Genomic DNA, 17,063 nt, shown 5'->3' on the forward strand with positions numbered 1-17,063 from the left:
GGGCACAAGAAGTTGGCACAGGACACAGCCAGGGCACCTGACCCAAACTGGCCAACGGTGTATTCCATACCATGTGACGTCCCATCCAGTACAGAAACGGGGAAGTGGGGGGCAGGGATTCGCCGCTCGGGGGACTGGCTGGGTGTCGGTCGGCGGGTGGTGAGCAATTGCACTGCGTATCATTTGTACATTCCAATCCTTTCATTATTGCTGTTGTCATTTTATTAGTGTTATCATTATCATTATTAGTTTCTTCTTTTCTGTTCTATTAAACCGTTCTTATCTCAACCCACGGGTTTTGCTTCTTCTCCCGATTTTCTCCCCCATCCCACTGGGTGGGGGGGAGTGAGTGAGCGGCTGCGTGGTGTTTAGTTGCTGGCTGGGGTTAAACCACGACAACTGGTTATTTTATACAACTTTATAATTCATCTGTATACCTCTTTGTCATTGGACAACTGCTCAGCGCTGGAAGAGCAGGAATGCTGAATATGAGACCTGAGGAGGAACACACTTCAAAGACATGGATTTAATACACTTTGATATATACTAAAATGCACCCAACAAAAGGGTGGGTGGGAGGAGGGCTTCCAAAACCAATGTAGTGATGCCGGTCATCAGGCATAGGAAATAAATCTTCCTTTCAGACAAAAAAAAAACCACCCCAAAAGAGCAAAAGCTGAAGCTTAAGAACAGCTCAGTGAAAATTGCCTGATGCTATTTTTCAACCTGGAGACAAGTGTGTGCTTGTAAAGACAAGGTAGGTCAACATCATTGGCTGCAAATGGCTAAGAAGAGTTTTGGACTGTGATATTCTTACCTTCTGAAAGAGCAACTGATTCAAAGTGACAAAGTGGACATCATCTGCTCTGTAGTAAATGTGGCTATATGACGAGATGTTTCTGGGCAGCTGGGAAGACATAACCAAGCTTGTATTTGCTCATATTCTTGCAGAACTGTTGTTACTGACAACGGCAGCATTCAAGTGGGCTTCAACAGTCCAGAGACCCGCAATAAATGACATCAAACCTAGAAATTACCTTTGAACAACAAGGCGCTCTAGAAATTTGCTGAAGAATCTGCCATGTTTGCTATATTTTGTATTTGCATTCTATTTTTTTTTTTTTTTTTTAAATTTGCTATATATTCAGAGTCAGGTAAGGTCTGAAAACGTGTTAAATATGTTTTAGAAAGAAATATGGATTCTTATTCCAAAAGAAGTGAACATATGTATTGCTAAAGCTGCTATTAACTTCACAATTTGCACCTCCAGTAACTCTGAGCTGTCAATAACTTTCAGAAACAGTAATTATTTGAAATGTTTAGAAATAACTATGGTCAACCTTTGCATTCCTGTTAACTGCCGCAGCCTGATTATCTTCTGTCTTGTAATTTATATTGCTTTTTACACCAAGCAAAACACTGTGTTACAAAAAATGTATTACAGATGGAGCAGAAATCCTGGTTTGCTTGTACTATAGGACTTGTATTATTATTTGCTTGGTATTCTATACTACTATGCACAGGTGAGAGCTATTCTGTAAGACTGGATCACTGCTGTGTTACTTAAGACATTTCCATAAATCTTGGCACGGTTTGTAGGAGCTATGCTTTCCAGTTAGTGTTTCATCCTAATGATCAGTTGCTGCAAATCTGTTTAATGAGACTGAAACTGTCAGAACAGCAGGACAGTCAGATTTCTTCAGTAGACTGGTGATATTAGGGATACTTCATGGGGAAAAAAAGGAGAAACATCTATTCAAGCTTTGGACTAAATAAGAGATTTTGGCTTTTAAACTCTTCACTCCATTTCCGTAATATATGACTTAAACATGGGCTCTCATTATTAGAAAAAAAAAAAAAATTAAAAAGCACTTTACAGCCCTCAGAGCTTTACCGAGAGTTTGACTATCCAGAAAGTCATGGAATTGGGCCACAGAAGTACATCTTCTCTTGCATGAGAAGTTGGCCAGAAATTTAAAGGTAAGAAAATAAATACTTCAATTGTGTAAGCACTTAAAAATATTTCTAGAACTGTGATTTATTAAATTGCAGCAGAATATTACCTGCAGCAAACAGCTTCATTCTTAGGCTGGGGTGTACCACTGAAATACATCATTAGAATTTTGTTACAGCATGTTCACAGGTTATCTGGGAGAAAAAAAGGGCAATGCTGTATTTTAGAGCAGAATTTTCCCTTCTTCCCACCTACAACTGCATTACTGTGCAGAACAAAAATAAATGAGAACAATGTGTTCATGAGCAACGAATGATCAAAAAACTCACCAGAGCAGGAATATGGACTGAGATCACCAATGCAAAGTTTGGTGCAGCACGGACAGCAGTCTAATATTTGTTGCTTCCCAAATAAAAAAATCTTGCTTTATTTCAACCTTTTGATCTCCTGTTCTATTTGTAGCAACCCAAGCTTTATCTAACATCCAATAGCATTTTTGATTAACTAAACTTATTGGTTTTGGGGTTTTTTCTGTTTTTAATTTCCACTGACCTCTTGGCGGAAATTGTACAATGCTAAGTGGGGCTCACACGAAATAAGAGGTGAGATTTCAATTAACTTACATGAAGCCAGATTTTTACCAAGTTGGTATAACTTTCTGTGACAGTCTGGCACAAGCATTGAAATGTTACACTTAGCCCTCTGAAATGCATGTTCCTCTGCCATCAACATAATTCAGTTAAATGGATGTGATATCAAGATCTAAAGGACAGGATCCCTATTGGCAAAACTCTAGGGACTTTCCAGTGTGAACCTATTTCCCATGTAGCTCTACAGTAATGGACATTAAGTGAAGTCTATTGAAAACAATGGAAAACCTCCAGAAAATCCAAGGATTTTAGACCATGCCCTGTAAAAAAATTTTTTTACAAAAATATCTGCGTGGAGACAGAATGGAGAAAGGAAAAGCAATAGATTGCTATTACCCATACTGATGTATGAGTAATCATGACCCCAAGAGCAGTGCCAGATCATAACAACCTCAATGCAGTTTCTGTAAGAAGGTGTAGGCTGAAGAACTTTTTCTTCCACTTTCAGTGGCTTAGTGCAAAAGGAAGAGTAGGGGCCCAAGGAAACAGATGGAAAAACATTTCTGACAGCTTAAGTACAGTTAATTATTTGTAGGTGAAGCATTCTGCTATCAGCACTGATTTGCTGTATTTGAAACTGAAACAGTCATAGCAGTAACAATTTTATTCAGCATCACTGCAATTACCTGACTATAAATAGGATGGGCAGAACCACCGAGCAACACCTTGCCAACAGGGTTGCCTTTTCATCCCTTCCAGGAACAGGCAGCTACAGGCCAGCACACTGTGTAGCTACCCTTTGGTAAGCAGCTCATTCAGGTCTCATCCTCTCACGTTTTTTTCCACCTCCTATCTTTTTCCTTTAGGAAGATTCAACAGTTATTAAAAAAAAAAAAAAAAAAAAAGAAAAAGAGTATTTTATGTATGGAAAGATTTCACAAGCTAGGTGTCACCATTCTCACTTTACAGATGGTGCAAATGAGGAAAATGGATACTCGTTTAAGTGTGTGCTCATTGCACACCTGTTCAAAGGAGCAAAGGGAGATGATGTGTTTTCATATGACTTTTGTGGGATTTATCTGCATCACCAGAGCATGTAAGATAAGAAAACTGCTGCTCAAAAGTAATGACATTCACCCTTCCAGGAAAAGAGACCGGAAGGAAGCAGGCTTGGGGAGGAAATCTCTAGTCTCCACCAATCAACAAGGAGGAACTGGAGACAAAAGGGATAGCATAGATTATTTCTCCTTTAAAAGTGTGACATGGGGAAGAGACTGCCTTGTGACTAAAGATCACAGCATTTTTTTCTGTTCATCAACAGCTATGCAGTTCTTTACTTCCCTTGCTTTGGTCAAAGTATGCTTAGCTTGTGTTTAGCCAGATACATGGCCAGGGATTAAGAAGGCTACAGATACCTTGTATCCCTCACTCTTTCTTCCTCTATTTGTGCTTCTTCTCTTACAATATGGCTGGCAAGTGTAACAGAGAAAATGACAAATCTGGTCTTGAGAACATCCACTGTATGAGTACAGCTGTTCAGAGGACAGACCACACAGCCACAACACAGAAGAATCCAGGATAAATTTCTGGACTTTTTACAGTAATCATACACTTCCTGTTATATAACAGAGCTATTTGACTTTAGAAAAAAAAAAATTGGGTTTTTTGTACCCTTTGACAAATCCAGGGAGACAATTCTGTCATTGTAAGAAAATTACTAATTTGAATACCAATATGAATATGGTACTGAAGTCTACCTGCCACTACAGCAGCACCACCACATAATGGTTTAGTACTGGACTGCAGACAAGTCTGTTGGAGTAACCCAGCAAGGTACTGCAACCCACCTGCAAAGTAACAACACAGAGCAAGGAACATGCTGAGGGTTGTATCTTACTCTGCTGTCTGTGAGGTCCACAGCACTAGCAGCTTCTTGATACTGCCAGACACCTTACAAGGTCTCACTACTCTTGAGTTCTGGGTTAGAGATACCTGCCTTACATTAAACTTCCTCCAATTAATGCTTTGGCCATTTTCATAAATTATTTCTGCTCAGGACAAGCTTCACGAAATTCAATGAAAATGAAAGTATCCCCATATTAAACCATTTTTCCATTGATGTTAAATTAATATTTTTCTTGAAGAGAAGCAAAATGTTATTGAGAGCAGTAGGATTACTTTTTTGAACAAGCGTTATTGGAAAGAACTGAGGACGTTAGCTTTCATTGTCCATTCATAGTAAGGACTAGTTAGGGTAAGATACTCTCCAGAATACTCTGAACAGCTGTGATCATCCACTCTTAAGAAAGATTAATTTGACTGGAAAGACAACAGAGAAATCCTTTAAAGAAGACATGGAGAATGGAGTGCTATGGGAGGATGGAAGAAGAGACAGCTTACTCTTAACAGAATGGAGGCTGAAAAGGACTGCTCTCTCTATATATCAGAGTCTTAAGCAGCATGAGAGAAGGTGTATTTAGGCTAATGTTGGCTCAAAAGCAAGTGGAATAATTTACCCCAAAATAAATTTACTCTGGAAATGCAGAAAAACTTTCTAGTACCAGAGACGGGCTAGCACTCTTCCAAGCAATGCCGAGGCATGATTTGGGAGGTGGCATGGTCCAGGAGCAGACCGTTTGCACGCAGCAACTGTGCTTTGCAGGCTAACAGGATTTAATTTTGTTAACATAGCCAGATCAAACCAGAAAGAGTCTTGGCACTGTACACATGCAGTAACTCCAGCTCAGTTTGGACATTGCCAGACATGATATGACTCCACTCAGTCATTGCTTCTGCACCATGCTCTGAAACAGGGTAGGTAGCACAGAGGCAGTGCTGAATGTAAGACTGCACCTCTCCTGCTGAAGTCCTGTGCCCAGGCTAAAAAGTCCTCAGAGTTTGGTACAAGAACAATCTACTGGCTCTCAATAGCCAGACCAAATTTCACAGGATCAGCAATGAGCTAGTGCTAACAAGACCAGCTGTAACCAAGCTGGGGTACAGATGGGCCTCTCTGCACTGCTCTCTGCAGCATCTCTAGTAGCAACATACCTTATTAGCTCATTCACCATGCAAGATCCAAGTGGTCTCTGTGCATGCGCTGATGTTAGTCTTGATCTTACAGGCTTGCCTACTACCCAGAGCACCAGTGGCTGCATTGAAATACCTTAGTGACTTTGAGGGAACCAGCCCTGGTCCACTAGGTTCAGTGCTGAAATATATTTAGCAGCAGTTCTGGACACTTGATGCCTTTGACCTGTCAATCAAACAGATTAACCTAAGATATAAATAGACTGAGTATTTATGTAGATGTGTATTTGTATATACATATATATATAAAGATATACAGCCCACATATATGAATCTAAATGAGAATTATATGATAAAATTTAAAAAACATTTAAATTATGAAAAACTGAACATCTTTCAATACAAACCTCATACAAGACAAAAACATTTTGTATATTTGTTTCAGTTTAAATTTGACAGTGGAAATAAAGCTGCAAAACAGAATTACAGACCACGATTAGCTGGTCCAGTATTTTGTTACCCAGTATTGTGATGAATATAATACCTATGTTACAATACTCCTTAATATATGTAGCTTTTACCCCCCCCCCCCTTTTTTTTTTTTTTTTCTTTTTAGTCAGAGGAATACTATTCTGGTAAGTGCTTGGCATGATTAGGTCAAACCCAATGTATTTATACATATCACTGTATGTTATTGGTGCACCACAAACGAAGTACAGAAATATACTGGATGTTGACCTATAGGAATAGCATATCATTAGAAAACAGAACAGTGCAACTGCAAATTATTTTGTTATTGTTGTTATGGGTGGAAAAAAAAACACTGATGCAATTCCACAAGATCCGACACCTCTGTTTGATTAGTGTCATGTGAACATCCCTGCAGAACAGTCACACGTCTTATCTGAACTCCAGGCGGTGCTCATTTTCAGGATGCGCTTTATAGCTGTTCTTTCTGTGTAAGATGATACTGCCTTCTGCTTCCTCAGTCCAGAACAGTCATTAAGAAAAGAAACTTTGCTCCCTGGAAGACAGTAGGGACTACAGTTTATAATGAATCCACTAAACCAAGCAGCATTATCCTCGGAGAGGTGAACAGTTGTGTAACTTGGCCCACCTTGTTGCATTTTTGTTTTGTTTTGTTTTGTTTGGGTTTTGAAAGTAATTTACTTCAACACAATGAGAAACAGGAGATAAACAGTTAACTCAGCCATTCTCCCATGGTATTCTGCTGCTTCTTGCTGGGTCTCTCTTTCATGTACTCTATTTTCTTCTTGGGTTCAAAGTTTTCCTCTCATTGCTTTTTTTTTTTAATCATGCATCACTTGGCTCACTCGTCCTTGTACCTCCAGCCTTTGTTGTTTTCAGTCTTTAATGATGATCTTTCAGTTAAGAGCTCACCAAAGTGTAGATCATACTGAATGTAAAAGAAAGACACAATATGAAAGTATCCTTTTGAAGCATACACAGCACTTTGATTTTTATAACCCTTTACTGTCTGTTCCTCAAGTCTGACTGTAATAGCCTGTGCTTTCCTTTGCATTCTTTCTCTCTAAAGCATCTTAATTATGGTGTATTCAAGATGGGTATCAAAAAGCACTCAAGAAATAACAAATTCATTATCGACATCCTACTGCACCACAAGCTGTGTTTGAGCTTATTAAAGTGCAGTCTGATGTCTGAATTTGAACAGTGAAGAAACAAAACCATTTTGCTTTAGCGTGTTTGATCTTTAGAACTTCAACCAGCAACTCCCAGCAGGGCAGGCAAGGTTTCCCATGAAACTGCATTATTTTGTTTCCTTTGGAAAAAACTCCATGCAGTAGAAGAAATATAAAATGCAGACACCAGCTGGAGTGAATCCATACATATTAAATGCAACTCTGAAAAGCGAAGAAATCGCAGTGTATTGCCATGGCTCCATTTTAAAGCAATTCTAATTCTGACAATACCCAGGAAAGCACAGCAAAATTGAATGTAATTAATACTATTTTATTTAGCACCAGCCAGTGGATTTTGGATTATGGCCACATTTTAGAATGAAGGAAGCAGGGCTCAGAGGAAGCTGCACAACAGTAGAGTCCCAGCAGAAATGCTAGACCACACTACATAGCTGACTTTGACAGGGTCTTTTAGCCAACATAAAAATGTGGGGTTAAAAATGCTTCTCTCTCCAGCCATGTCTTGCCATCTCTCCTTGCACTACCAACAGAGCTTGTCTAGCATAACTGCCATGCTTTCCACTCTCAGCCTTGTGAAGAGGAGTGATAGGCAAAGGTACTCAGCCCAAACCCACAAAGCTACTGGATGCTAAACTCCTGCTCTCATGCCCCATCCATCTTAGTGTGACTTAGGCACCTTTGAGCTTCTGTGAGCCTGGGCCCTTCTACTTTCGTTCTCTCTCTCATGTATGAAGACACAGGCACATACACATGCACATGTGGGCAGAAAACTTTGTTCTCAATAGTATTTAAAAGTAATATTGAGATACAACAACCTGCAGCAATGACTCCTCAAGATATGGGGAACAACAGAACAGGTAACGGACCAGTAATCAAAGGAGAAATAACATTTATCTTCTTCCACCAGCGTACAAACCTCCCTTACAGAGGGATTACTGCATGCAAGGCTGGCTTGAAGAGGCACTCTATGCAAATACATTATGGAAGGAGTGGAAGAAAGGCATCATAAAACAACACCTCCATTTAAAGTGTGTTAACCTTTGGTGTCAAGTAGTTTTATGGTGTGATTACAGGAGTGACTAAAAGCACAGCGATTCTGCCAAGGCCTTACCTTAAATATGATCCTTGCATATTCTTGTACTGGGTATTTGTGACTGTGCACTAAGGACATCTGACAGCTGAAAGGGGCAGGAGCAACAACACACAACTGGGGTGCGTATCTTCAAGAACGTACTCAAATTAGGCATTTGGATCACGCACAGGCTTACCCTGTCATGAAAGGGAGCCTGTAGCCACCATCTACCTACCCATTTACTTACCATCTTGAGCATCACTATACCAGCAGATGTAGTATTTTTCTTATGATTGTCTTGAATCATAAGAACATTATCATTTTTATTTGATGTAATGCCATTATCATAACATTTTCTATTTCACCCATCCTAAGAGACTAGGCAGAGGAGCAAAAACTTTTTTTTGGTTTGGCCTTGGGGCCTGGCTCAGGCCTTAGATAAATGCTTAATATTCTGTACTGAGGTGTCAGCAGATATAGCTGCTCTAAGCAGGTATGCTTCCCTGAATCAAGATCGGAAGGAAGTTTTAAAAGACTAAGGAAATGGGCCAATTGGTTCCAGTCATTCCTGAATACAATTTCACATGTCAAATGAAAAGCAGCTACTATTTCCTTAATGAAATGACCAGACTTACCAGTACAGATAGTAGAAGAAGGAAAGGAGATAGAAAGCTAGCTTACACCAGGCCTCTTTTTGACAGTAACTCAAAGTATCTGCATTCATGACTGCAGGTGGATCATATGCTAGCTCTGAACTATCTGCTGGGCAACGAAAATACCTGAAAGAGCAGGAGAAGACATCTGGAATGACTCTGTAATATTATGTATTAAATATGTGCAGATATACACCATCCTGATCACCAGCTCAGAAGACAACTGTCTTCCATGATATAGGAGGAATTTTCCTCTCTTTTTCAAGCCTCTATTTCCGGACGTTGTTAAAATCAGGACGCTAGTAAGAATCAAGCAATTCATGAACGTGGACTTTCTGTGTTCTATTGATTCTTTAGCTTGAAACATTCCCCCTTCCTATATAGTTATTTCTGGCTTGCTCACTAATAACTTACATATTGTGATTGACAATATGTGGTGGCTTGTGATCACAGCATGGAGGAAGGATTACTGGGTTTTAACTGCATCTACACAACTGATTTCAGACATGATGAAAGGTGACAGTCTCAACCAACTCATAGCTCAGTTCCTCCAACTCTGAAAAGGAAAAAAGTCAATATGGAGTAATATAAGAGCTGGCTGACTAATGTTTTCTACATGTAGCACTGCTCAAAAATTTATCATCCAAATAATTTTAATTTGAAAATGCTTTTTCTTCTTACATAGGAGAAATTTCTAATCATTCTCAGCAATGACTGGATGTTTGAGAAAATCCTGACAAAAGAACTGTTTTGGCAAAGGAGCTTTTGTCTCAGGTACTTTGCAGTAAAAAGCAAAAGCAAACCAAAAAAGAAGTCCTCAACAAAGTTAATGAACTGCTTTAAGATCAGTATGAACTGGATGAAATATTGTTATTTCTGTTGCTTTGAAATAGTAATGTAAACACTGAAGATTGCTGGGATTGCTTACAGATAGATAAGCAGACAGATAGATAGATAGATATATAACCCCCAAACAAGTGACAAGCAGCAAACTTTGAAAATAAACGTTCTCACAGTAACTTTGCCTTCCTCCCTTCCAATATTAGTCACATCCACTCACAATCTCTAATGACATTACAAATTCTTTTACAGAGACCACAAGTGAAACCTTGTTTAACTATCTTCATTAGGATGAAGATATCACACAGTATCTTCCCAAGGTTTTGTGCAGAACTTTACATAATGAACCCAAACCTGTCTGTGGTTACACCAGAAGAAATATGGAGTAATTGTAGCAAGGCATATGGAAAATCATGGAAACAAAGACAATCAAAAGTTCTCTCCAAAGGCTGATATCGTTATTTAGAGTCTGACCATTTTCATCTTGGACATAAAATACAAATTTTTAAGTTTGTTTTTAAAAGCTTTTTAAACCAGTATTATTGTCACACTTTGCTTGTTAACCCTTAGTAAAACAGCACCATAAAACATTATTATTTTTATTGCACCTAATCAATAGTGAGAAAAGCACTTGTAGCTTCACTTCATTTAGCTTTCTGAAAACTATACTGGCACTCTAACTTCTGAATAACATACATTATCATATGACTCTGCATTACTACCAAGCTTTTCCAGAAAATAGTGTAAGAAAGCTACTACTTTTTAGTTCTTGGTTGAGATAATGGTTTTGCCTTCTTTACAGAACTATTCTTCAAGCTACTTCGCAACAGGAGCTATCTGCTACCACATATATCTTTGTAACACACAGAGACCCTGACAGACAAAAATCATCTGTGCTTTTATAAACATTATGGAAATGCAGAACTAGTGAAGACTCCAGACTGACAACCACAAAAACTGATGTCTCTTGGTTATCTTCAGAGGCAACAGAAGGCTGATCCTCCACTAGAATGCAGAGGAAGATGCAGCAGCAGCAGCTGCACTGCTTGTCCAGAAAACATTAAAGCTGTTCAACAGCAGGTCTTATGTGATCAACTCTGAAAGCCCCACAGTGAATATAAACACACAGTAGAGATCCAGAGCAGAAACACTCCCCACTTTTTCACATGGGCAGGGTGAAGACAACAGTTCTTCATCTACTGCAATCTCTACTCCAAGAGTCTCTGAGAGAGACTTCTTTTGCAGAACAGAAATTCTCTACTCTACAGCTAGAAACAACTTATTTTATACTGAAGAAAAAGGCATAAAGCTGCCAAAGAAGATGAGAAGCAAAATTCTGTCAACTTGCCCAGTCTGTTTCACAACTCCAGTGGAAAGTTTTCCTTGCTAGGGCTGAATGAATAGGTCCAAGATCTTTCAGATATGAACTGCCTTACAACTCCCTATCTGTGAAATATTTAGAACTTCACCAAGTTCCACTTCCAGATTCCAGCCTATTTCATTTCAAAGTTTTCATTCAGTTGTGGTGAGTGCATCCTGACACCCTTCGGAATATTGATTTAAGTTAGTAACTGAAAGCCACATTTATATTATTATATGTTTTCTTTACCCATCCTAAACATTCATGAAAAATATATACTTTTTCTCTGGAAACGTTAAGTTTCAGCTGCTTATACTCCTATCACTGCACTTCATAGTTCATACAATCTGCGTGTGTGCTGAGTTGGCAAATAAGGCTATCAAGCAGTCAGCATATAAAAGATGGGCTTACCTCCAGAAGTGATAAAAAAGCAAAGGAACATTTAACCCCAGTGTGAGCCACTCTTGAGCGCACAAAAACATTATGCAGAAAAGACTATGGATAGAGTACTCCGGCAACACCAGCTAAAAAGAAAGGAACAGAAATAACAGATGTCAGTAAAACACCTCTTCAATTTTAGTCACCGAAGGAGTTTTCGGAAAACAAACCATCTCTGCAAGTCTCCTGTGTATCTGTGTCTGTCCCTAGACATACCTCAGTTGACAGACAGCTTTGGCTATGAGCAACGAGCACAAGATGCAGTGCCAGGTTTGTTCAGGTTCTAACCATGGCTGTACTCCAGGTGCTTGTTGAGCGGCATGGGACAAATCACTTACTGTCTTAGCTTGTGCTCCAGATTTCTGTCTACAAAATGTAGATTATATTACTGCCTCCCTCACAGAAGCATTGTGAGACTAAATGAATGTCTGTAAAAGAGTTCTTAAAGAACTAAGTTTCATTACTGATACATTCAGAAAGGAAATAATAAAGCTACTACTGAAGCTTCACTTCTATATTGGAGGAGCATCCTTGGAAAAATAAAAGGCTGCTTCTAACATTTTGATATGTTATATATACCCTAAAGAGATCAAATCCATTACTAAGTCAGTGTTGCAAGCTAAAACCTACTAAGACAGGAAACTCACTTCCTTAGTAAATCCATGGCTCCCCATACTACTTGTTTCAGATCCAAGATGATTCTTTCTATTAAAAGAGAAAGTGAGTGGGCAGCTGGCAGAAGCAGAAATTTATGTGATGTTGATTCAGAGTAGTTATTTCTAAAGGCATTTTGCTTTTTTCACTGCTTTCCCATTTCTTAGCTGGCTTTCTTCTCTTTTCTTCCAATGCCTTTTCTCAGAAATCTCTATTTCTTTTCTTCAAGTCATAGAAGAGATGATTTCCAGCAGTATATATTTCTCAAAGCTAGACAATCCCATACACAGTTCATCTGCATCCCTTGCTGCATCTTGGTGCTACGTCTACCAGTTAAATCACGAAAAGCATTTGAGGGACTTCTTTCAGTGTAAATTCATTTTCATCTGTCAAATAATTAAAGTGAGCCCTACTTCTTAAAACATGTAAAACCTACTATGCAGCTACTCCCAATGCCTACCTACTCCCATACAGCTGTGCTACAATGAATTCCATCTTCTTGGTTCTAGGAGTCTTTCCACCTCACATGGAACATTTATTTTTTTACTTTCATTTAACTTCACTACTTGAAGTAGTTAACACATTTGGATATCTCTGTGTCTACGCCTTCAACTTAAACATTCTCAGAAGCTTATCTTATGTGGATGACAAATCATAATACAATTATATAGTTCAGATTCCAGATGGTAGTTATTTATCACTGCTGGATTTTTTTTTTCCATTTTTAGAATGTGATTTACAACATGACTATAACCTTTCTCCAAAGAATGATTCATCTTCATCACAATCTGCAGCCAAGAAAGGTCTTCATGATGTACATCTACCCACTAAACATCACAACACTTAAAAGCATATTACATTCATTATCACATATTTGATTTCTGATTCCAACACAATCCACAAACGTAGCAAGACACAACCCTGGTGCCTGATCAGTGGGCTGGCTGGTAATAACAGGGAAGGAAACCCATGGTGAAAATTTATGCAGAGCTTAAAAAACAAAACAAAACAAAAAATCTCCTGTGAAGCTAGAAAGGAAACAAAGGAAGCAGTGGACTCTCAGAAACAGACTCACTTTCTAGTCACAGTTTCTGGTGTAAGTTAAATCTACCTATGCTTCTGATAGAACAACAAATGGGTCATTTATGTCTCTTCACCCTCTTCTTGGAGTGATATTTTCCTGTGGACATAAATAAATAAAGGATCAGTGCTGATCGCAGTTTCTGAAGAGAATTCATGCAAAGAAGCAAACAAAGCCCAGCCTGCAAAGCCAATTACAGTTCATATTCAGGTGATTTACCTAGGAGACTAAATCTAAAAGGAGGTGGGAGAATTGAAAGTGTAAAGTGTAGAAAGGCACTAACAGCAAAGCTTGTGAGGAAAAGTAAACTGAATAACTAAGTAACTAAAAAATAACACTGCCTCAGTTCTTGGCTGCAAGAGTCATTCTGCAGTTTGACACAATGTCCTCTGAAACCAATGGAAACTTTCAATCAACTTTAGCAAACACCAGATTCAGCTCCTGGAGAGAAGAAAGCTGCCTGAGAAACAAGCAACAGTCGATCCTTGTTGTTCCTGCTGAGGTACTCAAATGCAATACTAACTTCTGTGATACAGATAGCTGTGCAACAGGAATTAAACTAACATCTTTAATTCATTCCCAGGAGAGCATATGAAGCTGTCAGATGGTAAACACATTAGTATATAAACAGCATACTTCTATTTTGAACGAGGAACACCCTGATATTCAGATAGTGACCTCTGCTTTCTGACACAGCTCAGGTTGAAGTCTTGAGATGCTTACAGAACACAGAGCTGAAGGAGAAACTGGCAAAGCAGCACAATTCTTAAGGACTGCAACTTGGTCACTTTGACTCCAAAGCTAATGAATGGCATTACAAATTTATTACCAGAAATTCTGCTGGCTGACATTTACCTGGGGAAAACCACAGAAAAGCCTGAAAAGGAAGTCAGCTTCTAGAACAAAATGCTGCTAATCAGAAGCATATTTTGCTATAACATAAGCAAGGGAAAGAAACTACTGTACCTTTCTAAGTTTTGCTCTGATATATATAGTTAATATCCGTATCAGTAAATACTCAAAATCCTTATTCACAATCCATCATTTGCATTTAAAATGTAAAATCTTAGGTAGATATCATACTTGTATCGTTACCATCTCACCATAAATATTCAATACATCCTCATACAAAGTAGTACACATATACATGCACGTGTAGACAGATTCTACCCCTCTAATTCCAAAGAAAATAAGGCAGGCTTTGCTGTGTATAGACATCTAGGTTTGGCTGAACTAAAGCATGGGAAAACAAGCACTGAAGCTAAGCACCTGTCAGCCGCTTCTTTGTGTTTATAGGAATACAAAGACCTCTGTAGATTGCAGCTGCAGAAGGGCACCTCCTGGGAAGCTCAGTCCTAAATCATTTATTCAGTTTCCTATTTCGTAAGTATTTTCTGTTGTTCTTATACAAAAGATAAACCCATCTTCTCCTGTCAGTACTTTTCCTCCTCATTCTGTTTATTATACATGGACACCTCCTTCTCAAATGTAATTTTGCTTTTACAGAACATTATATATTTTTACAGGGAATGACTGTTACAGTTTGTCTCACCAGTGAACAGGGCACATAAAATACCTCACAGAAACCCAGACTGGGAAGATATTGTAGTAGGAATAGTAATCTCCCTTCATCAGTGCTACTGAATTCTTATGCTTAGAAAATCAACCGCAACAAGTGAATCAAACTGTTTTCCCAATCACTGTTAAGCCACTGAAATGACAAGACCTTATGCTTCTTTCCAGCACTTTGCTTAGGACCAATACTCCTGAGTGCTACACAATAATAGTAATTCCCACAGAATTGCTGTTTCTTCTCCCAAAAGACTCTGAGTCTACATCAGTCTCCACCTGTGCATGCCAGCCTCTATAGTGTCACCACGGATTTTACACTGTACCTAGAAACTGCCAGCCATTAGACACTCTACCCTTCCCAGGGTTTCCAAGAGTCTTCTTTATGCTATTAGAGGCTGAGATAGCTTCCCTTCTTAATGCCTGCCTTCTCCTCCCACCAAAGGCAGGAAAAAAACCGAAGGGAAGTGGAGGCTGAATCTCCTTCATGTAACATAAGAGCTCTGGTGATTTCCCAAGTGGAAACAAATTGTTCACATTACAAACACACAAGCCCTTATCCATCAACGTAAAAACAACAAGAAACTGAAAACACCACGCATGCATGGCATCACTCCAGGGCCCCAAATTAGGCCTGACCTAAGTGTATGCTGCTTTATTGCAGTGGTTAATGCCACTGCACCTACTCCTACCAAAGGATGGCTGCAGTTTGTCACTGTGGTGCTCATTTTGCTTCTTTTTTCCACCATATCCCTTGCTAAAGCTGACATGTAGAATTGGTCCTCATCGGTAGCAGGAAAAGAAGGGATGGAGATGTACCCAAGGTTTTCAGAACACAAGAGTTATTTTAATTACACTTTAAAGCCCACCCTAATAGAGCCTGCCAGAGCTAACCTGGGTTACCGGGGAGTATCAGTTGCTGAATGAAATGACATCGTGAGACCAAAGGAAGACGATTACTTAATGACTCTGAAATTCTCCTAATTGAACAACACAGACCACAAAAGTCAGAAGTGTAGTGCAAGCAAGTGAAAAAAAGCAAGCAGAAACACACAGAAAAATACCAGTAGCATGTGCATTAGCCCAGACTGTGCATGTATGTGGAATGTACATACACTGAAACAAATCATATCTGTTTGCTCCTGCTGTTGCACAAACCAAGGAAGTAGGGTCAACTGTGTATAACTTAAACACACAGACCATACATCTTAACATTTGCAAGTTTTAAACATACTGCTTGCATTGATCAAACACATGAAACACATTAAATTTACTGCTGAAATACAGGAAGGCTTCCCATTTATATTTTCTAGTGTATCTTTCTAATCTACTTTAAATTGAGTTACTTGACTTCCAAAATCTCCTCTGAAAGGCTGCCCTAGAGCCCAATACAATGCTGCCACAATAAATATACCAAGGTTTTCAGTCCAAATTTTCAGGTTCAATTTTCTTCAATTCTCCTGTTAAAATCCACACTTGCTTGTGTGTCTACAAGCTCTGTTCTCTAGTTGCTTTTAGCAATCATTTAGAAATTCAGTTGTGTAGTTAGAATTGTTATAACACAAACCTATAACCAAAGCATTTTAAGTAATTCAAAACCATGTTATGCAAACCTCTGGAAGTATTTAGCAGTTTGCTGTGTAGATGTATGCAACTAGCTGAAAAAAAAATGTCTGGAAAATGGATTCCAGATTATCAAAAGAACAACCTGCAGTTGAAAATACTCAGTTCACATACATAGCTTTTCATTTTATCTGGGGGACAGCAATGGTGCACGCATGCAAGAATTAATGTTATGGACCAAATAGGGAGCACAAATAAAAGAAAGGATACAACATCTGTGTTTTCACCCCTCCACCTTTCCGGACCACAATGAAGCAAAGCAGCACAAAGCCAATGCTTTGTAAAGGTAATTTCATTATTCTAATGCACTACTGGAATTTCTTTAAACAGTATTAAGTGGATGTGAACATAAGTCACTCCACAGCACAAATACCAGACAATGAAATGAATAACACAAAGAACCTAATTATCATTCGCACAAAGCACTCCATAACCATCTGTAACACAGTACCAGATCTAATATTAAAATACAGGATTTCTGGATGCTCTTTCCATCTCAGCTACTAAACACGTCTAT

General features: G+C 38.8%; 1 protein-coding gene across 3 annotated transcripts in view; it reads right to left on the reverse strand.

The window, feature by feature from the left end:
• Nucleotides 1–3,193: 3,193 nt before the first annotated feature.
• The window catches only part of CNIH3 (cornichon family AMPA receptor auxiliary protein 3), a 55,826-nt gene continuing 41,956 nt past the window's right edge, over nt 3,194–17,063 (reverse strand). The window contains exons 4-7 of one of the 3 annotated variants that reach the window (XR_008237890.1): nt 11,593–11,705; nt 8,964–9,107; nt 6,692–6,991; nt 3,194–6,598 (exon numbers count right to left, since the gene is read on the reverse strand). Coding sequence is in view for 1 of the 3 variants with exons in the window: in XM_052805450.1 (XP_052661410.1) it covers nt 6,964–6,991; nt 8,964–9,107; nt 11,593–11,705 (285 nt within the window). In the remaining 2 variants the exon portion in view is untranslated. Of the gene's footprint in view, nt 6,992–8,963; nt 9,108–11,592; nt 11,706–17,063 lie in introns of all 3 variants that reach the window. The other 2 variants (XR_008237889.1, XM_052805450.1) reach the window with 2 other exon arrangements.

The sequence above is a fragment of the Harpia harpyja genome, chromosome 13 (genome assembly GCF_026419915.1).
Source record: "Harpia harpyja isolate bHarHar1 chromosome 13, bHarHar1 primary haplotype, whole genome shotgun sequence".
Classification (NCBI taxonomy): domain Eukaryota; kingdom Metazoa; phylum Chordata; class Aves; order Accipitriformes; family Accipitridae; genus Harpia; species Harpia harpyja.